We start from the raw sequence: 23,121 nt of genomic DNA, 5'->3' as shown, positions 1-23,121 counted from the left end.
TTCCAATGGCTTGTTGTTAAAAATGACAACTAGGGCCAAACTCCATGTGGGTCATCTTATTAATGGCTGCTGACATTTTTCTTGGATCCCTCTCATCGAGAGGTGTAGGATTGATCTAAAGATCATCCGATTCCGATAAGTATTCATGGAGATATTAATTTATTTGTGTTATGGAACAATTCGTCAAGGTCGGCCAGCAACCAAATCAACCCCTCATGTGCTCAACGTTTTAGTATAAATAGAAGAGGTCCTCAAGTCATTTGGACTCACTCACACTCTTGTAATCTCTCTCTTCATTCTGTTTTGGGTTTTATGAAAGAGAGATCTAGAGGGAGCGCCCTAGTCTAATACGCTGTCCTAATGAAGATCAAATCACAGCCATGGAAGTAAAGGCTATACGCTGCCCTAGACCCTAACACTGTCATGGAGGAGTCCTATACACAGCTTCTTATATGCTGCCATGGAGAGCCCTAATTACAGTCAGGGAGCAGCCCTAGACATGGAGGAGAAAGGGTCTTCTAGGAGTGTCTACGCTGCCCTAATTTACAGTCAAATGCAGTCATGGAAACACAGCTAGGAGAGGCTGAACACAGGTCTATAAGAGACCCTAAGACGCTGTCCTTAAATGCCCTAAGCGCTGTCCTAGGAGAAGTCATCTAGACACAGAGGAAGGAGGGTCTTGTTATGCCCTAGCCGCAGAAAATAGGAGGACTAATGCAGCCCTCTAAACGCAGTTGAATGACTGTATAGAGGAGACCTAACTCTATGGAAGACAGGCCTTAAAAGCTGTCAAGAAAGGGCTCCTAAACGCAGTCAATGTATGATCTAATATGCACTTATGGAGAGCACAGATCTGCTGATGTATGAGGCTCTAAACCACAGTCTCAAGAGGTCTCTATGGTGCCCTAGGACGCAGTCATATATGCTGCAACAGGAGGCACGTATATGCAATAAAGGGGAGGCCTTAATCCGCAGTAAAAGGGAGCATCTAGCCACTATCAAGGAGACCTAAGAAGAGGCTCCTATCCACTGTCCTGAAAGTGCCCTTAACGCTGGCCAAGGTGAAGCCATCGTAGAAAAGAGAAACCTTAGCAGCAATGAGGAGGTCTGGCCGCAGGCTTATGGAAGACCCATGAACTGTCTCTCATCCACAGCTAGAAGGGTTGCTAAGTCACAGCCGAAGGAAGCTTCAGCATAGCTGTAGGTGACAGCTCACTGCTGTAGATGTTAGTACTATGATAAAGGCTGTTCCAGGTATGAGAATGCTTGCAAGTGGAAGTCACAGTCATAAGGTAAACTTGTGTGATGAAGGAGTCTGCACTCAGACTTATCTCAGACCATGTAGGGCTGGCTTCAAATGATTGGATGCTAACATTCTGAAGCACTGATGATTATAAAGACAGTTACTTCTGTGTTGCTATGTGCTAGGCCATAGGCCATAGCATCATAGCATGGGTCTCTTAGAGCTGCTCTATTGGTCAGAGATTATGAAGGAAGATTAATACAGCCACAGGTGCCCTCATCAGATCAGCAACTCTTCACTGTCAAGGGACATGCTACAGTTCTATCATTGATTGAAGACTGTCATGGCAATTCAGGATTGCATCTTAGATTAGTCATCATTAACAGAATGATGGACTTACTGCTGTTGTCATAAAATCTCAGATTTATGTATATGTACTCTCTCCCTCTCTGCTGAACTATTGAAGAACATATAAGAAGAATTGATCAAGGGTTTCCCCACATTGAGGTTTGTCCTTGGCTAGCGCCACATCTTGTGTCCTCTTGTCTTGGCTTGTCTTCTGTGATTTATGTTTATGTTCTATCTGCAGTTTACTTTAATGTTGATGTGGTTGCTAATCTGGAAAAGATATTGAGCTAACTATGAAAAGTGAAATAAATTGCTCTAAACATAGAACATACCTAAACTTAACATGGTATCAGAGCTGAGGTGAAAACAATGCCCAAGCAAGAGTGAAAGAGCAATCACCGAAGATAGTTGGGAAATGACAAAAGGATCAATGGATTCCTCATCCCTCATCAAATTCACCAAGGGTGAAAACGAAGCAGAGAACATTATCAGAATGGCATAGCGTAAGCTTACGATGGCCTACCTAAAGATCACTTCATTGGGAAGTCCAGATCTAAGGGTGAAAAGAAAGGCAGATGACTTGTTCGGCCATTATGCGAAGGAGTGTCCGAACGGCAATGACACATCACTTGATGATGATAACAATCAATCCAGGGACATCTTCAATGATCAGAGGAATGATAGGTAATGCAGGTCATCAAGGAAACGACAGACTCTTCAGAGAAAGCAAGGAACCCCAGTGCTTCAAGGCACTCCATCGAATAGAAGGATGCTCTCTCTAATTTGGTAGAGATGGAAACAATTGTGGGATTATACTTGGAGTCGATGCCACCTATCTCAGAAAGGGTGTAGGGAATGTTACCCCTCAATTGAATGAGGGTAGCTCGATTCATTTACAGAATCTCTTTTATGTACTTGATCGCAAGAAGAACCTGGGGTCCATTTCGGCATTGGAAGTCAAAGGTTACAAGTTGGCATTCATCAATGGTAAGGTACATGTTTGGAATTTTCAAAGATGCTTTTATCTTTAAGTTCACGGTTGGCAATTTGTATCAAGTTGCAGGATGGTCCATTGGGGACCATGTCAGTTGACAGATCTCATCTATAACACTGAAGGTCTACTTATGGGGCTCTACCCGATGTGAGTCAGATTGTGACTCGGATGCCTAAATTCAAGAAAAACATGAAGGTACATGTCTAAGATGTACCAAAGGAAAATATTACAAGGGGACCATTCCCCTCATGTAGCAAGTCCACAGGTTTGGAACAACCCGAGGGGTTTGAGATTCATGATCGGGAATCTCATGTGTGCAGGTGGAAGAAATCCCTCTATGGCTTGAAGCAAAACACCCCGGGTTTGATATGAGAGGATTGATAGCTGTCAGATGAAATTGAGATTCACTAAGAGTGAAGCCGATCCAAACCATTGTTTGAAGGTTGTGGATGATAGACCTATCATACCAGCACCTTCTGAGGACGACCTATTTCTAACAGGTGCAGACCCTCTCACTTGTAGAAGTAAGAGGGAGTTGGTTTCCGGATGTGGAATGGTAAACTACAAGCCCGTGACTACCTCGAGGATCTTAACTTTCAGAAGTTATGTGGTGGTGATGTCGGACTAGATTTGGGAAATGCGAGTTTCATAAACTCATGTGCATTAATGTTCTTGGTGAACTTCCGTCTGGATATATGTTTTGCATTTAGCATGGTGAGCTCATATTTGGTTGAGCCTCACTAGATTGATGCCAAGAATCTTCTGAGATATCTTCGGGGCACAATCTTTCATGGATTGAGATACACTGCCGGAAATATGAAGCTACATGATTATTCGAATGCTGACTAGGCATGCAGTATGAAGTATCACTAGAGCACTTCTTAGAGCTGGTTCTCCTTGGGTTCTGCTTCGATATCATGGATGAGTAGGAAGAAGAAGTTGGTTGCTATAAGCATCGCCGATACCGAATACATAGCTATGAGTATGATCTCGTATGAAGCTGCCTGGTTGTGGAAGCTCTTCAGTGAGTTGTTTGTACACATGACGAATACCACCGTGATCCTTTGTGACAACCAAGGGGGATTTGATTGTTGAGGAATCCCGTATTCGATGATTGCTCCAGCAGATAGACATCAGATACTAGCTTATCTGGGATATGGTACGTCGATGGGCGAGGAGGCTCCATCGCATTGAGACTAATGTATAGGTTGCAGACATTTTGTCAAAGCCGCGAGGAAGGGTTAAATTTGTGACTTTCCCGAACGACTTGGAGTCATTCAGAGACCTCTTATAAGGGTCATGCATGTTGCATGCATTGAGCTGTGGGAGCTCTTGGGGGCTGGGGGTACTTACTGGAGCAACACACGACCATAGGGTGACTCACCCTCCCCTAATGATGCGCTGTGTACAGGGTCAATGGCTCAGCCTTCCCCTGTGATACCTCGAGGCGACTTAGCGACGGGATGATTAGTTCTCTTGTCGAGGCATCCTACCCATGCACTCTGGGACTCATGGGAAGTACCTCTCATTTGATTAACGAGCAAGGAAATGGGGTTAGGGACCATAGTAGTACTATCGATGGACGCATCATTGTATCTACTGTACTCCATATGCTAGGATGACCTCCATTGATCTGGGATCAGTATGAGTGGTTTGAGACACTCTCTTGTGATATTGATCTAGGATCAATAAAACTAACTTCGGGTCAATAGAGAATGGTATGAGACATTCTGATCAATTCGTCTTTTTCATGGTTCAACAGAGCATAGCAGTGCAGGGCATTGGTGGCAAAGATAGTACAGTCGGACAGATGAATCAGCCAATGGAGTTCTCCCTAGTTGAGAGGGAGTGTTAAAATTGGCAACTAGGGCCAAACTCCATGTGGGTCATCTTATTAATGACAGTTGATATTTTTCTTGGATCCCTCTCATCGAGAGGTGTAGGATTGATCTAAAGATCATCCGATTCCGATAAGTATTCATGGAGATATGAATTTATTTGTGTTATGGGACAATTCGTCAAGGTCGGCCAGCAACCAAATAAACCCCTCATGTGCTCAACGTTTTAGTATAAATAGAAGAGGTCCTCAAGTCATTTGGACTCACTCACACTCTTGTGATCTCTCTCTTCATTCTGTTTTGGGTTTTATGAAAGAGAGATCTAGAGGGAGTGCCCTAGTCTAATACGCTGTCCTAATGAAGATCAAATCACAGCCATGGAAGTAAAGGCTATACGCTGCCCTAGAAGAGATGCCCTAGACCCTAACACTATCATGGAGGAGTCCTATACACAGCTTCTTATATGCTGCCATGGAGAGCCCTAATTACAGTTAGGGAGCAGCCCTCGACGTGGAAGAGAAAGGGTCTTCTAGGAGTGTCTATGCTGCCCTAATTTACAGTCAAATTCAGTCACGGAAACACAGCTAGGAGAGGCTGAACGCAAGTCTATAAGAGACCCTAAGACACTGTCCTTAAATGCCGTAAGTGTTTTCCTAGGAGAAGTCATCTAGACGCAGAGGAAGGAGGGTCTTGTTATGCCCTAGCCGCATAAAATAGGAGGACTAATGTAGCCCTCTAAACGCAGTTGAATGACTGTATAGAGGAGACCTAACTTTATGGAAGACAGGCCTTAAAATCCGTCAAGAAATGGATCCTAAACGCAGTGAATGTATGATCTAATATGCACTTATGGAGAGCACAGATCCGTTGATGTATGAGGCTCTAAACCGCAATCTCAAGAGGTCTCTATGGTGCCCTAGGACGCAGTCATATATGCTGCAACAGGAGGCACGTATATGCAATAAAGGGGAGGCCTTAATCCACAGTAAAAGGAAGCATCTAGCCACTATCAAGGAGACCTAAGAAGAGACTCCTATCCGATGTCCTGAAAGTGCCCTTAACGTTGGCCAAGGTGAAGCCATCATAGAAAAGAGAAACCTTAGCAGCAACGAGGAGGTCTGGCCGTAGGCTTATGGAAGACCCATGAACTGTCTCTCATCCACAGCTACAAGGGTTGCTAAGTCACAGCTGAAGGAAGCTTTAGCATAGCTATAGGTGATAGCTCAATGCTGTAGATGTTAGTACTGTGATAAAGGTTGTTCCAGGTATGAGAATGCTTGCAAGTGGAAGTCACAGTCATAAGGTAAACTTGTGTGATGAAGGAGTATGCACTCAGACTTATCTCAGACCATGTAGGGCTGGCTTCAGATGATTGGATGCTAATATTCTAAAGCACTGATGATTATAAAGACAGTTACTTCTGTGTTGCTATGTGCTAGGCCAAAGGCCATAGCATCATAGCATGGGTCTCTTACAGCTACTCTATTGTTCAGAGATTATGACAGGAAGATTAATACAGCCACAAGTGCCCTCATCAGATCAGCAACTCTTCACTGTCAAGGGACATGCTACAGTTCTATCATTGATTGAAGACTGTCATGGCAATTCAGGATTGCATCTTAGATTAGTCATCATTAACAGAATGATGGACTTACTGTTGTTGTCCTAAAATCTCAGATTTAGGTATATGTACTCTCTTCCTCTCTGTTGAACTATTGAAGAACATATAAGAAGAATTGATCAATGGTTTCCCCACATTGGGGTTTGTCCCTGGCTAGCGCCACATCTTGTGTCCTCTTGTCTTGGCTTGTCTTTTGTGATTAATGTTTGAAAGTCGAAACTCAACCAATTGAGTTTGATCATGAAGAGAAGTGATCATGTCGATCACTGTGAAGTGAACAAAGTTCCTTCTACAAATTAATTACTCCAGAAAACTTGGAATGTCAAGATATCCATTTAGGATATAAATATTATATTAAATATATGAATAATAATGAGAATGAGAATCAATGATTTACAAATGAGAACGAGAGGCTTGCTTATATACCAAGCGTCTCTTCATGAAGAGTCATGTCCTATTAGACATGCCTCTTCAACCTAATTACTCGCTTAACTAACTATTATTTATGATTATTATCTTTTACATTATATTTATATTATTTATATATTTTATTCGTTACATTGCCTTCTTCCTCAAAAAGCTTTGTCCTCAAAGCTTGTCGATGAAAAAGGCTTGATCTCTTTTTCTGCTTCGAAAGTCTTTCTGTCTCGGAATAGTCATCCTCGTCGATACAAGTTGATACGATCTTCTCAGTGACAAACAAAATTGTCACATTGAGGAGGCATCAGACCATCCCAGATTAATCTTCTGTATAGCATTCTGATCACTAAAATTTTGTAACGACTTGTCAGCATAAGATGGAATTGATGTTACGTCATTATTCTCTAAAACATTAATTTGTTGTCTACAGTTTGAATGGTCCTGATACACAGCGTGGTTGATTTGTCTATTCTCATGATTCGGATGCCGATATAAAGTTTTTAGACTGTCTTCTGGCGAAGATGTTGTTGAATTGGTTATGGAACATTTACTTGGGATGTCCATTGTCTAAACTGCAACATCTATGTGTGTCGTTTCTTCAACTGACTTGTCTTCTTGAGTTGTCATATTCACTGGATCGGTATTTGTTCCCTTATTTTCAACTTGAACTGTTGCGACAGGAGATTTCGATACTTCTTCTTGAGTGACTTGTTCCAACTTATCTTTTAATGCTTTCTTATCCTCCTTAAGTTTCCTAGTTTGATTGAGTAGACTTTGATTATGGTTTCTCAGATGTAAAAGTTCTTTGGTTTTTGATACATCAACCTTGTTTTTAGTGTTTTGAATTTTAATTTTTTCATCTTTTAGATCTCTGATTTGTTCTAATAAATTTTTATTAAGGTTCTTTAAACATAAATTTTCCTCTTCTTGTTCTGACAAATGCTGCTTGAGTTCTTTCTTTGAGACTTTAGTCTTCTTCACTTGTGCTAGTAATTTTTTGACGTGGTCCTTGAGACGAGAAATTTCTTCGTCCTTTTCCATTATTTCTTTGTAATGTATATCCACAAGATTTTTATGTTCGTGTTCTAACACTTCCTTGCTTTGTTGAATTTTGGCTATTTTGTCATTCTCTTGATTTTTTTGCTGCAATTTCTTGGTACATTGGATTATATCGTTTGGTAGAAGCGATGATGGGCTTTCAACTTGCAATGTGGATTCTGTTTTCTTCATTTCCTTATGTCTTGCCATTAATTCTCTCATTTTTCTTGCTATTAATTGTTTATCTGCATCACTTAGAAGTTCGACTAAGGTAAAAGTTTTGTAACATTTTGTGCAAACAACATTTTGATTTCTGAATGATTCTTGACAATTAGGGTATCCTTTTGAACAAAAAGGACACAGTGCAAAGAAATCGTTGTTCTTTGTGGACGACATCTCTTTTTTTTTTTAATAAAAATTTTTTATATATATATATTTTTTTAACTCTCTTTATATATAAATTCTCTTTTATTTTTTAATTATATATTCTCTTAATCTATAAAATATATTTCCACTTCTCTCTTATAAAAATCTAAAATATATATATATATATATATATATATATATATATTTCAAATATTCTCTTCTTCTTCTTCTTCTTTTTTGTTCACTCTTTTAATAAAAATTTTATATAATAATAAAAAAAATTTAATATATATAATTATAAATTATATATATTAATGAAGCGAACAAAGTTCCTTTTACAAATTAATTACTCCAAAAAACTTGGAATGTCAAGATATCCATTTAGGATATAAATAAATATATATTAAATATATGAATAAGAATGAGAATGAGAATCAATGATTTACAAATGAGAACGAGAGGCTTGCTTATATACCAAGCAAGTGTCTCTTCGTGAAGAGTCATGTCCTATTAGACATGCCTCTTCAACCTAATTACTAGCTTAACTAACTATTATTTATGATTATTATATTTTACATTATATTTATATTATTTATATATTTTATTCGTTACATACTGATATGTAGACTTGTAGTAGGCCAATGGCCCCATAGCTTGTAGCATTGTTTTTGGACTCTAGAGGCCATTTAGAGCCTCATTAATTATGTATTTGTTGCTGATATGTATTGCAGTCGGGTCATTTTGATATTTCACCTTTACATGCTATACTGATTAGCAAACTTTGCATATTTTGTCTCTACTGGTTTGGAATCATGGTTTTAATTCTTAAAAACAGTTCGTATCATTAAAAATTAATTATTTCATGTATTTTTTTGAAAACGGTTCATTGAGATCCGAGCAGTCCTGGTTTGACCGGTTCCAGTTTGAATCCTGGTTTGATAGGTGGACTGGTCTGGCCACCTGTTTCTTTTTTGAATACTATGATTTCAGCACCCATATGGCACACTTGTGTGGCCTATTTTTTTATTTAGGACCCCCTAAACTTCATTTTTAAGTGATTAAAATTTATTTTTTTAGTGATTAGGTTTTAATTATATTTTCTGGAGATTTCTAGAAGCCTCTAGAAATAAAATATTTCTTTTAAATCATGAATCTGTATTCTAAATTATAATGTTAAAATTTAAATGCTTTCTTTCAAAGTTTCAATATAAATTTCTAGAATAGCACAGTATATATATATATATATATATATATATCATGTTTCCCTGTTCCCTAATTTTTGAGGGATTATGTTTCCAGCATGTTTCAGTTTCAGATAAGTGTTTCTATTTCCGGAGTGTCCATACACTGGGAGCACAAGGGGCACTCCTATAATGTCAAAAGAAAATCTAATCTAAGATCTAAACTCCATAAACTAGGAAAGAAAGTACTACTTGAAAAGCTAGATAGATATGATCACCACTAGTGGTCCAAAGTCAAAAACTCCACAAAGAGATGCCTTGGAGCAGGGTAATAGGAGATCGAGGCCCCCTATATCTGTCACCAGAAGAAGAGGAAGGAACCCTGTTTTGAGAATCAACCACCTACATAAAATTATAAATGTATCTCTGCTAACATTTGAGGGAAAATCAAAGAAAATCATGATAGAAGACAGTCCAAAGGAGATAGAAGAAGAGCCAGTGTACTAAATGTGTCGTTGTCTCAAAGGAGAAAATAGTACTACTCTTAAGAAATGGAGGGATTACTACTAGAGGGACGATCCCTCTTCCGAGATTTGAATCGACAACTCCAAATGGATCTCACTAAAGAGGGGCAAGGGACCCCCCTGAGGTCTTCTAGATATGAACCCAACGGAATATTGTTGTTGTCTACATGGGCATTATTGCCCCTGTCCACTAAAAGCACCATAAAAAAAGGATATATTGTCTATGTAGTGTGCAGTTGGGAGGGAGGCCCAAGTGTGGAAGATCAAAGAGTCTGAGCCTCCCTCATAAACAAGCTAAGCCCTATTGGTCCTGATACCGAAAAATGGTGGATAGAGAGTTCCAAGATTCCTTAAAGAGCAAGTAGAACCATTCTTGTATCTGTTAATAGGCAAGGTACTAGAACATGTATTCTAGTGAGTTGGACTCCAACATATCACAAAGCTAGTAAATCCTATCCTCCCATGGGATCTAATGTTCACCATCCATTAGAACCTTATAAAAACTGATCCGAAAATGGATACTAAATCAGGAAGAAAAGGTATTACAGACTCATGTGCAGGAAAATGCCTATATTACTTAGTGCAACGGATCAAAAAGATTGCAAATAATATAGACAATTAATCAGTCAGCAAACATAACAGACACACACATCAACACAGCAAATAATCAAGGAGTTCACCAGACTTCCTGGCTACATCTCCTGGTCCAGCTTTCAGTGTCGACCTCTATATTAAGTCTTCAAGAACAGATTATTACAAGAGTGAGCTCAAAAACAGAGTCTCAACCAACAGTGACATCAAAGAGGGATTTGCTCGAAAACCTCGAGTCTAAAAGAGTGCACAGACTCTCCCTCTGTCCTGTTCCTCTATTCAATCTGCCTCAATCTGACCGACTGACTGTCTTTCTGTGACTATCTTCAACTGACTTCTCCCTTCTCTGTTCTGCCATTGGATGGCATTTAAGCCTTTCGGTGTTGTCTTTTCATTTCCCTGTTCGGGCTCTCTGGCTTCCGTCCGTTTCCCTTCTTCTCCGAGCCCTTTGGCTCCCGTCGAGCGTTCATGCACTCTGGCTCCAACTTGTTAAAATTTACATGGTCTTCTATAATGATAATTATCTTTGATAATTATAATCTTTTCACATTCTTATTCATTAATTCCATCATTCAATAATTACACAGAAGACATCAACCATATAGAAAAAGAGACAGTCACACAAAGAACACAAAGTTTTACCCTGGGAAAAACCCAACCAACCTTTTCCTTAGAGAATCAATGCAACAAGAGATACATCAAAGTCAACAAGATGACCAACCTTCAAAGACCCAGTCAGCCCTCCACAATTCTATCCACATAAATTCTGGAACAAGGTCACGAAACATCCTCCAAGTCTACCTCAAATTCGCACTATGCCGCAAAGATATAGGAACTCCAAAAGAGGCTGAAACACATCCTCTTTCTCTGCTTCAAAATGCACACTATATCCCAGACATAGGACATAGAGATGATGCCTTAGTTCTGTACTAAACCTCAGACTCTTGGCACTTGTATCACAGAGATATGCTCAGAGATCTGCACTAAAACACAGGAGATACAAGCCTCAAATCCGCACTAAAACACAACAGTTATAGGCCTTAGACTCAAACAGAACTGCAAGAGATATAGGCCTCAGACTTGCGCACAGAAACACAGAGAAGTAGCCTTAGACTTGTAAATTGTTCCATAAATAGTATGCCTCATAAATGTGAGTTGTTCCACAGAAGGTATGCCTCAGAAATGAGAGTTATCTTGCCTCAGATCAGCGAGTTATCTTGCCTCAGATGAAATCCAAATCATGTCTTTTGGAGAGCAAATAGGTTCGATATATAGTTGTTCATCCATGCGAAGGGGCACGTCTCTTGGGCAGGCCAACTTGGTCTTTATGGAGGTAAAATTCAAATTCAAATTTTTTTCATATTCCCACTCTTTGATGAGCCTTATAATATTTTTCTTTTGAATACAAAATAATTCTTCTTCTTGCAAGCATGAAGAACATGCTTCATATAATTTCTTTTACAAAGATAATTCACATTTCATCTTTTACAAGTATTAATGAACATTATGAAGACCAACCATACCTACAAAATTCAACACTCCCTCTTAGCTAGGGAGGTATTTATAATGACTATCTAGATGTTCTTTGTATACATGATCTCTCTAAGGAAAGGTACAATTCATCGATAGCATCATCATCAATATTATAATCACTAGCATCAATCACATTACCATAACCTAGTCAGTATTCCTGACATATGGCACATATGCATCGTTTAGTATCCACTAAGAGGCCTCAATAAACAAGCTCACTCTATACAAAGATCAAAGCATGATACCAAAACAAGCTCACTCTGGAAGAGCAGAGCACGATGCCAAAACAACTTCATTCTAGAAAGAGATCAAAGCATGATGACAAATAGCTACAGCGTCTAGGACTATTCTCCCTAATCCATGTCAAAGTGACACAAGGACAACATCCCTAATCAATTCATTATACAATGGCACAGGGAGAATGATTGTGCTCTGCTGGACCATTTTCCTTTACAGGTCAAAGTGACACAGGGACTACAGCCCTAATTAGGTCACTATACAATGACACAAGAAAATGTCAGTCCACCGGACCATTCTTCCTAATTCAGGTCAATGTACTTGATACATCGATAACATCCCTAATTCCGATTAGAGTACATGACACAAGAAGAATGTTAGTCCACCAAACCATTCTTTCAAGTCAATGTACTTGATACAAGGATAACATCCCTAATTTCAATCAGAGTACATGACACAGGAAGAATGCCAGTCCATGATGTTATCTAATATGTCAAACCATTCTCCCTAATTCCGGTCAATGTACTTGACACAAGGATAACATCCCTAATTCTGGTCAAAGTACATGACACAGGGAGAAACCATATCCATGATGTAATCATCATTTACTCTCAATTAGAGAGGCATTCTCCACAAGCCCAAGCTTGTCCTAGAAGTACACAAACTTCCCTCTAGAAAGAGGCTTCGTCAACATATCAGATATCTACTCATTAGTGGAGATATATTCGAGCTTCATTGGTCCCTTCTACACCATGTCTCTCATCATGGTTGTCACCTGCACTCGAACTTGATAATCCTGCAAGTAATCTTTGAAGTCATATTGCTTCTCAACTAGCCAATCTAGTTGTAATACACTCAGCCTCTGCCATACAGAGTGCAACATGTGACTGCTTCATATTCATCCAAGAAAATATAGTGTAGCCAAACTGAAGCTCAAACACTCTTAGCTCAAACTAAAACAGCGGTTGTACTTTTCAAATTATTCAGGACCAGCTAAATAATGTTGAAACTGATCTTTGGCTTATTGATAATTTGTTCTGCTCCCTTTACTAGATCAAGTCACCCAAATTGGGTGTTCCCTTTCAAACTAAGACATACCTTGTAGTGCTAATTCAAATTGCTCCCTCTGCCATTGTTGTCTTTCAGTATATCAAATATCAATGACAATCCATTATCTCGAACACAGAGGTCAACTCCCTCTGAGGTGAAAACAAGACTTGCTAACTGCTCCCTTTGGAGGTAATACCTTCTTCTTTCGTCAAAGACAATTTATTATCATCCTTGATCCATTCAACCAAGCCCAAATTCCGAAGTCTTCTTCAATCATGAGACTTCTTTCCATGTCCTTCAAAAACCTAAGGCAGTTCTTACAGCTAAGGCAAACGTCTGGTCATGATCCTCTCCCTCTTTTTGGGAGAACCTTCTCAAATCTTGCTTCCATGTGGCGATCTACTCGATGCTAGATCTTGACTTTTCTTAAGCATAATCAAGGCATAGTTCAAACTTGGATATCTACAGGATCCCTCTAAGCTAATATAATATCTATCAACTTAACTCATGATTTTAGGAAAAATACATTTGCTACATGCTTTGCTTCGATCTTCCACTTCTTCCATCCATTGCCAAATCCTTGGCAACTTTTACAATGTACCTGCAATCCTCACTAGGAGGCCATGGATGAAGAATTACAACCAAGCACAAGATATAATGACACGAGACTAACTACTAGTAAAAGGAAACAATAGTAATAGTTCAAAAGAGAGATGCAAAATACTTATCTTTTGAGAAAATATCAGCTCCCTCTTGATCTTTGGTGTCCTGGCATCCATTTTGTAGCTTTATTAACCTTATCCACGTCATCATCCTAATGCCATTCCTTCCTTGCAAAGTCTAGGGTTTCTATTTTCAGCGAAAACGTCCAATCCTAGGGTTTTTTCCACAAACCCTAGGGTTTTTCTTATTCAAGACCTTACTAGGGCTTACAAATCCTAAATATTCCAAAAATCAGAACCGTGGGATCTAGCCAAGACTTTCAATCTTCCAAGCACTAGAACTTTACATCTTCATGCAATTTCAACATTCTATGATATCTGCAAGATTCTTTATATCCAAAAGTTCAAATGTCAAGATCAAGGATGTCAGTTTTTACTGTTTCAATCTTAGAAGCTTCTAGCACTAGATTACTCATATTTCTTCAAGACAAAGATCAAGTTCTGACTATAAGGAATAGGCTTCAAGATTGAGCATCTATAACTTGCAATGTAGATCTCAGAATTAATATTTTGCAAGACTTCGTCGTGTACTTCTAGGCAACTTATACTAATCAAGATCCCTTTTTTTTATATATGACATTAGAATTGAATCCTATGACCATTCAAATAGCCTTGCACAAGCTTCCCTGCCTTCAATTAGTAAGATATGATATATCAAACCTTTTGTAAGATGACTTAGCATCTTTTAGCGCCTTGACATGATAGAGCAAGGTTTAACAACTTGCTTTAGAGCATACAAACATATCTTACTCTTAGCAATTACTTTGTCATTCGAAACATCATAAATGTCTTTCCTTTGACAATTGTAGATCATGAGAGAGTTGCATCACGTGACTCCTTTCAACATGATAGACTTTGATGGCTCTTCAATGGAATTTTTTTTCTTTTTTTTTTCGAACTTCAAGGATTTGAGGTATGATCTCACTTCCATTGAACTGCAAATCGCTTGAATGCAAATATTAACACGTCACAAACTTATATTAAGTCCTTGATGACAAGCCTAAGAAAGTTGCCAAAGGAATCTTGATCTTGAATTTGTAATTAGCCTGAGAACTTTTGTTGTCCTACACTATTTAATTGGGTCAAATAACCATAGCTTAAATCTGGAATTTCAACTGCTACAGTGAAACTCTTAAACCAAATTGCTCTATATGTCCCTTCATTGTTAGAAAATGCAAAGCAGCAACTATTAATCTTACTTTCCTTTAACCTTGATATTTGCTTGTGAATCTTAATTATCTTCTTTATGTTCTTTTAGTTAGAACTTTTCATCAAACGATATCAAGAACAGAGAACACAAATATTAGTCTCTCAGCGAGGGCAAAACCCCTCCAAGGGGAAAACCCTTTAACTCTTCTCTTCCTAGAATTTGCTTCGAATGAGAAATAAAGACCCAAGCCCTAAAATAAGTCCTTCTCCAAGTACCAAGTCAGCCCTTTCTCAAGTCCTTCCTTTATTCTACACCAAATTGCTACACCCTGCAACTTCGATCTGCCAGATACAGCACTGCTACTCGACCTGCAACTTCGACCCAACAATTTCACCTTTGCAGATTCTTGGAAACCCTAATATAGCCTCCTAAGACCTACTTAGAGCAAGACAGTTCTCCCAAGGTCAACGAGGCCAAGATAAGGGTTTTCCCTCTTCCAACTACCAGATTCTGCACTTCGTCCCACTGCAACTCATTCCTACAACTTCGGCATGTTTCTGCAACCCAAAAACCCTAGAATTTTACACGTGTGAGAGAGATAGAGCCCAAAAACAAGAAATTTCGTCCTCCCAGCTTCTTCTAGACCTTCGCTCTCCTTTTTTTGTCCTTCCTAGCTACAGATCAAACTCTTTCTTGTAGATCAAACTTGTGAGTGAGTGTGTCTCAAATGAAGTCGAACTGCTCCTTTATATAGCCTTTTTCAAGGGATCGAATTCCCTCCTTTATGCCAACTTAATGATCCCAATGCCAACTTGTACCCTTGGAGATTTCAGGACTTTCTAGACTAAAAAATAATTCTTTTTACAATTACAAATTTCTTGGAAGGGTCTTATAAACATGATGTTGACTCTTTTGACTCAAGACAATAAATCCTAAGACCTAACAAACCCTAGAAGCACGAAGAACATGCTTTTACCTAGAATACCATCAATCATGAGCATGAAACTCATGCTTTAATAATAATAACGTTTCTTTTCTTTTCTTGTTTGTTACATAGGATACATATTGAAAGGAGTACAACAATTATGAAGACCGAAACTAGTTACATTTTCAACATTGATCACCTCAAAAACATTAGATATTGTTAAACTTAGGTTGCCTTAGGGATTTCCCCCTTGATGTAAAGAGAGAGGTATAAGGCTATCAAGGTGATGATAGTGGATAGCTTATCCAAGTCACCCTCGAGGTCTCACACTTCTGGTTTGTATTTTTACATCAACCAAGAACCAGAGTGATAACAATAGCCAAGGTACAAATTTGAAGACTACAAACAAAATTGTAGATTAGTATTACAAACTTGTCACATTAAACCACCATAATAAAATGAGAGTTTCCAATGTCAACAATGAACGTGTAGAGGGAGTGATAAGAAGAGCAGTATCTACTTGATATAAACATGAAAAAAAAAAAAAAAAATCATCAAATTTAGCAATGCCCTATAAGCATGTTGAGTCTCTACAATCTAGAACATACTTTACTTCAGTCATGAAGATTAATGGCTATTGTTCTTAACCTACCTTCATGGCTCCATTAGTTGCAATAGCACTCAATGATATCCCAGTTAAAAAGGTACAGAGGCAACACAGAGATACAAGTATAAGACTTTGCCCAATTCCTGCAATGCCAACAATCCTGCAAAAATATGACCATTTTGGAATCAGAAAATATATGTCCAACAATCAGCACAACAATGACATGACTAATGAAGACCCTAATGCTATGATACATGAAGACCACTAAATCACGCAGCACAAAACTTGAGAAAGAAATTGTTATATCTGGCTTTTATATAGACTTAAATATCAACAAACTTCCATAAAGATAAATAATTCAGTATTTAAATTGTAGAGGGCACATGCAATGATGACCTGCTAGTTGCCCCTTTCATTGTATCGAGAAAAAGTTAGATTTCAAGCTATTAATACACTGTCCACTACCTGCATAGTAGTCCATCTTGCAGAGACATCAAGCTTCTACCATGCAAGTTGAATACTCAATGGTTGCACATAGATGTTTTACCCAGGCTAATCAAGGGTCATAAAGGCAACGAATATGGACTTGTGAATAATAACTGCCAACAGTTCACTTCTACAATATTTTACTGTTGCAATCATAGATTACACTTGGGTTATTATTAATTAAGGAAAGTATATACTATCTACTAATCAAATTCCATATTTACCATTGTATGCTACTACAATGACCTGATTCTTAAGCTCTATTGATGCGCGTAAAATCAATGACCATATTTAATCTCTTACTCAAACACTTAAGGGTATTAAGTAGGTATAATGAGAAATCTCCCAAGAAAAGAAATGTAGAAAAAAATTTAATGTTGTAGCCCACCCAGTTTCAAGTTTTTCCATGAGTTTAATGCCCAAACCCCATCATAACATATGACTGATATACAAGTTAGTTTTGCATTTAACTTGAAAAATAGAACTACTCTACTTCTTTTTCTTTCACAGCTAATATAAGAAATAAATGCAAGCACACACTCAGAAAATTAGACACTTATTTTTGGTCTAAAACCCTGGAAAAACCAACAAGGGGAAAACCAGTCTCAAGGAGTTTAATAATTGCTCTCAAGGAAATTAGTACAGCAGAGAAGAATTCAAACTTATCTCCATTTTAAATAGAATATGCCACTGCCAGGCTACAAGGAAATTCAAGCCCCCACAGTTCTGAACTCAAAATGATAAATGCATTGAATTCTGAGCCTCCACACACTCATATACACTGACTGATATTGACGTGTTTTTTGTGTATGAAAACCACCCAACAGTGCTATAAATTCTGTGCCAGAAGAGCAGACTTTAACCCAGAAATTTTGCCCTCACTCATCCTTGTTTTCTGTGCACAATCCCTCTCAGAATGCCTCAATTTATGTGCCAGACCAATGTTGCACGAAGTGGGGGCGAAGCGGGGACGTTTTTTGGAAGCAGGGACACGGAAGCGTCATTTTCCAAAAATCTAGGAAGCTAAGCATCCGCAGAAGCGTCTGCTATATATATATATATATATATATATATTTTTTTTGCATTTATACTCAAAACAAACATCCCAAATACCAAATTAATTGTAGAAGACATGAAAACATGCATATTTTTGCATAAATCAAGATAGATATGGCATCCATGATTCCATTGTAGTTACTAGTATGTACAACAATCATCTATATTCTAGCTATTACAAACATACATCAAATTTTTAAGCATATTATAAAGCATAAAACATAGAGCATATTATGATTTATCTAGCAAGTGAGCAACTGTCAACATTTGTCATGTCCAAAATTCAAATAATAATGTTTACAAAATATGTCACTTGGTCACCGCCAAGACAAAAAAGGTTCAAAATTCAAATTCACAAGCCTACAAGTCTAATGAGTAATCTATGACAAAAAGTAGTAGATTGTGAATATATCTACTAATCTCTCCTCCTTCCACCACGAAGAGAATGTGGCGGCGGGCCTCCACATGGTGGCAATGAAGAAGATGGGCCTGTGGAAGTTGTGGCACTGAAACTGATGAAGAAGAACCCCCTACTGTTGGTGTTGAACCATGGAACCTAGGAACCAAGGGACCAGATGGGGGTGGGGGTGGCATATCAACACGATCATGATTCATCATCATCCTGGAATCGCTCAAAAAATTCACGCAAAAAAAAAAACACTAGTTAACAAAAAAATTAAAAACATGAATTAGAGAAATGCTTTATAAGGAAAAATTGGAAAATTCATACCACAATGGACATACCTGGATAAGAGCATCCTCTAATTGCTCTAATCGCAACACTCCATCCTCCAAATTGGGCTCCTCTGGATTCTTGTCCCAAATCAACAGGTCTTTATTAGACTTTGCATCTTCACAGTAATGGGACAACAATCGCAAGTTGTAATGAACATAAACCAAGCTCTCTGCCCGGTCTAAACTCAACCTGTTCCTTTTAACACTGTGGATGAAAGAATAAGAGCTCCAACACCTCTCTGCAGAAGAAGTGTTTACCACCTGTGATAGCACCCGCAATGCCAAAGCCTGTAGAAGTGGAGTACCCCCTCCATGCATGTTCCACCACTCAAGAGAAGAAAAAGTCTCTCGATCTTTAATTGCATGCATGCTCCCAAATGGACCAGTGTTAAGCGTATAGTTGCTCACCTGTCTCCGTACCAATGCAGCCTCCTCCTCATCAGGGATTAATTTACTCAATGCAGCCATATATTTTCTGTGAACCTCTTGATCTTGGTGTGGTTTTCTCCTGCTTCCCCCCCAGGTGCTGGTGTTGAAAGCCATGATGGATGATAGTATTTAGGTGTCAAAACATATGCCAATGCATGCAATGGAACATTTAGCATTTCCCATCGGTTTTCCACCTCTACACGAATATAATTGTACAAGGTGGTATCTCCAGGCTCAACAATGTCTTTAATCTGCCCCAACATGCCATCCATTTGCTCATACACCTCCCCAATTACTGGTCGATCTGAATCTGCAAACTTGATCATGTAATAAATTGGATTGGTGAATTGCAAAACATATTTAACCTGTGCCCAAAAGTAACTGTCAAGAACAGTGTCCTCGACTGCATTAGCACCATCTATGTCAGTGTTAATTTCATCCCATGTTTCAGCACACACCAGATTAGTTAAAGCTTGTCTCACCTTCACTAGCCGCCTAAAGGTGAGGTAATAACTAGCAAATCTTGTCTTTGCAATTTTAAGCAACTGCAACTTGAAGTGCCATAGAAGTAGTTTACCCTTGTATGCCCTGTGATGAATTTAATGAGTTGCTTCCCTCTCCTGTAAAGCTCAGTAATCCACCCACATTCTTTGTGCTTCACAATATCATGCATCAAAAGGTTCAATGTGTGAACCAGGCACCCAGACCAAAAGATGTGTGGATGAGTACGCTCAATAATTTTTCCTGCTGCCTTACAATTTGCTGCATTATCTGTGATCACTTGAACCACATTATTCGGACCAACATCTTTGATTGATTGCAATAGGAGATCTGCAATGTTTTGTGCAGATGCACTGATGGAGGAGGAGTCATGACATGTAATAAAAACTGCACCACTAGAAGAAACACCAAGGACATTTATCAAATGTTGGTTTCTAATATTTGTCCACCCATCTGGTACAATGGATACCTCAGAATCTACCCACTCATTTGTAAAACGTGTCAAAGCTCTTTGAACCTTAGCTTTTTCTCTTTCTAATAACACTTTTCTAGCTTTCTCATAGTTGGGGGCCTTGTATCCTTTTGGGGCTTCATTGATGGCCTTTACCATTTCATGCCAATAGGGAGAGCGAAGCACATTGAATGGTACACCGCAAGCACAAAGAAAACGGACTATCTTTCCATCCACATCATCCCTCCCAGCAACATTAAGAAAATCCCCTATTGTTCTTCTACCTCCAGAGCTTGCAGAAGTACCATGAGGAGATAAGCAGCTACCAAATTTAGAGGTTGCACTTGATTCAGAATGAGTTTTTTGTTTCTTTTTTTTTTGTTGTGCAACCATCTCTATTTGGATGTATTTTCTTCTTTCTTCAGTTGAAATGTTTGGGCAAATTTGTACCCCGACAGGACCCTTTTTTTCATCACTGTCCAGCACCCCACAACGATGCCTCCTCAGACGGGTATATGAACCACAATATGGTTTTCCTCCATGACAACCATGAGGGCACACAAATTTGTAAGATCCACCACCCTTTCCCCCATCAAGTTTGGTCACATAGTTCCACAAGGGTGTTGATGTAGCTTTCCCATCTTGTGTTTCAGTGTCCCCTTCAGGTTCATCCCCTTCCTCTTCAAACCCTTCCTCCTCATCATACATTGGGTCACTCATATTGGGACCACTATCCTCTTGTGTTTCTTCCCTTCTATTCCTATTCCCCTTTGCCATCATTAAAACCAAGAGTGGAATGATACATAAAAGCCAAAAGAACACCATCTTGAAATATGGATATAGGTGGTGGACAACCTGTAAGTAAAGGAGCAAGTAGAAACAATGGGAAAGAGTAGAAGAGGGAGGAGAAAAATACAAAAAAATTGTCAAAAAAATAAGGGAGTATGGGGTTTGAACTTACCTCTTTAGCTCTTCTAGATGAAGTCCTCCAAGCTCTTGCTCCAAGCTCCTCCTCCTTCTCCTAGCTCCTCCTCCTTCACTCCTCCAAGCTCTCCTCTCTTCTCCTCTCCTCTCTTCTCTTCTCCAACTCTCATAAACTCAAAGTGAGAAAATGAGGAATGAATGGGGGCTTTATTCTCTTCATTCCTCACCTTAACCTCACTCTAACCTCACCCTTTTATGCTAAGTTAACATAAATTAAAATAAAAAATAAAAAATAAAAACTGATTTTTTGCCTTACACGCAGCGTCTTCCGGAAGCGAACGCTTCCTCCTCCGAAGCGCCACGCTTTCGAGGCCCGAAGCGTCGTACGAAGCACGCTTCGGAGGCTTAGAAGCGGTGCTTCTATACCACGCTTCCGAATTTCGAGGAAGCAGCAAAAAATTAGGAAGCGGCGCTTCCAAATTTCAGAAGCGCGCTTCCGGCCAAGCGTCCTAGGCGCTTCCGTACGAGACGCGCTTCGGGGCTTGAAACCGGGGGGGGCGCTTCGTGCAACATTGTGCCAAACTACAGCAGAAATTCTCCTTGAAATTCGCGCTTCAATTTCTGACCAGAATGCCTTACGAAATGTGCTGCTACAGACCCAAAATCTGCGCCGACTGTCACCTAGGTTCTCAGGCCCTGTTTCACTAAACTGTGGCAGAAGTATAGAGGTTCAAACAGCGCGAAACCCCCCAGAAACTTCGTTGAGTCTCGCACTCAGCTGTCCCACAGAACTCCACGGACTTCTGGCTTGAATCTCAGCCGGCAAACACTGAAAACTCTGCCCAATATCCTAGCCTGAAATTTTCGGGATGCATGCCAGTCAAAGGGAAATAAACTTGTGCTTACAGTAGTTGTGCTCCAAATGTTGTACGCTCCTTCCTTATCCCTGCAATGACACCCTCCTTTCTCCTTTTCTCTTACTCGAGCTCCCTTCTCTACCTCCTACGCTCTCCTAAAGTCCCATGAGAAGAATAATCATTAAACCTTTGCCTTTTCTTTTTTGTCATCTCTAAATGAAGAGAAACCTGAGCCTAGAGATCTAATGGCTGAGATTAAATCTCAGCTCATTAGATCAAGGGTAGAGATCATTTCTCTCTCTTGACCCATTACTCATGTTGGCCCCCTCACTTAAAGAACTCCTAGACACTTTAACATGTTTTGTACCTTGTGCACTTTTTCTCTCATAAAAAATCAACAGTAAAATATAAAGTGACTTTCACAATAAAAGGCACTTAATATTTTTTCTCCTAAAGTCACATTCAAAACATAGTGACTTTATTAAAACGTACCTAGCACATGTACCACTTCATTAAGTGACTTTACTCCATGAAATTAATATAACACATAATGTCGCATGACAAAAAGGTTATTCTAAGGCAAAAAGGCCTATGCACTAGGAAACACTTCCTCGTGCCATTTTTCTCAACACTCCCTCTTCCCAAGGAAGTTGTTTCCCATCAATCCATCTTTATCTCTGAAGTGGATATGCTCACCTCTTGGTACCATCCTATCACCTACTAGGCTACTACTCTTGCCACATCATCATCCAACCTATTTGGGTGGTCTACTCTCCCTCACTCACTCATGTGCTTCCTTCAAGGTACCATAAAGCCTTCTCGGCTTCCTCCTCCCTAATGAAGTCTCCTGCTCAAGTGAGGGAACCTCATCTCCAGTGGCCCTAATGAAGATGGACCTGTGACCTGTAATGATCCTGCACTCGAAGATCATGTCAACACACAAGCAAGTAATCCTCCTGACCTCTGTGAACCAATACCAATGGACCCTGAAAACTATAGTGTGTTTCCTTGCCGAGGAGCGTGTTGCTCTACACGATCATCCTCCCATGACCTCCTCGCGAGCCTAGGATGCTGAAACATGAACCTATAAAGTCTCCCCTCACAAACGCCTATCACTCTAGCAAATGCCATGCTAGATCCCATGGGATACATCAACACCTGTCCATCCTGGAACAACACAACATATCCCCTGTCCTCAATACAGGAAACTGATATTAGGTTCCTCCTTAACCCCGGTACATATAAGACATTTGTAGCTCTCAAAGGTGGCAATGACTCCCTTTGAAAGGATACA

General features: G+C 39.3%; 1 protein-coding gene across 3 annotated transcripts in view; it reads right to left on the bottom strand.

Annotated features, from left to right (window-relative positions):
• The window catches only part of LOC149225213 (cation-chloride cotransporter 1-like), a 169,763-nt gene that overhangs the window by 43,686 nt on the left and 102,956 nt on the right, over positions 1–23,121 (bottom strand). For all 3 annotated transcript variants that reach the window (XM_089376997.1, XM_089376999.1, XM_089376998.1), the window contains exon 5: positions 16,434–16,548. In XM_089376997.1, the coding sequence (XP_089233123.1) occupies positions 16,434–16,548 (115 nt within the window). The remainder of the gene's footprint in view (positions 1–16,433; positions 16,549–23,121) is intronic.

This window comes from Pinus tabuliformis, chromosome J (assembly GCF_031772625.1).
Source record: "Pinus tabuliformis cultivar Carrire ecotype Pingquan chromosome J, CPIR1, whole genome shotgun sequence".
NCBI lineage: Eukaryota > Viridiplantae > Streptophyta > Pinopsida > Pinales > Pinaceae > Pinus > Pinus tabuliformis.
The sequence above is the reverse complement of the archived record's forward strand: the minus strand, read 5'-3'. Positions and strand labels throughout refer to the sequence as shown.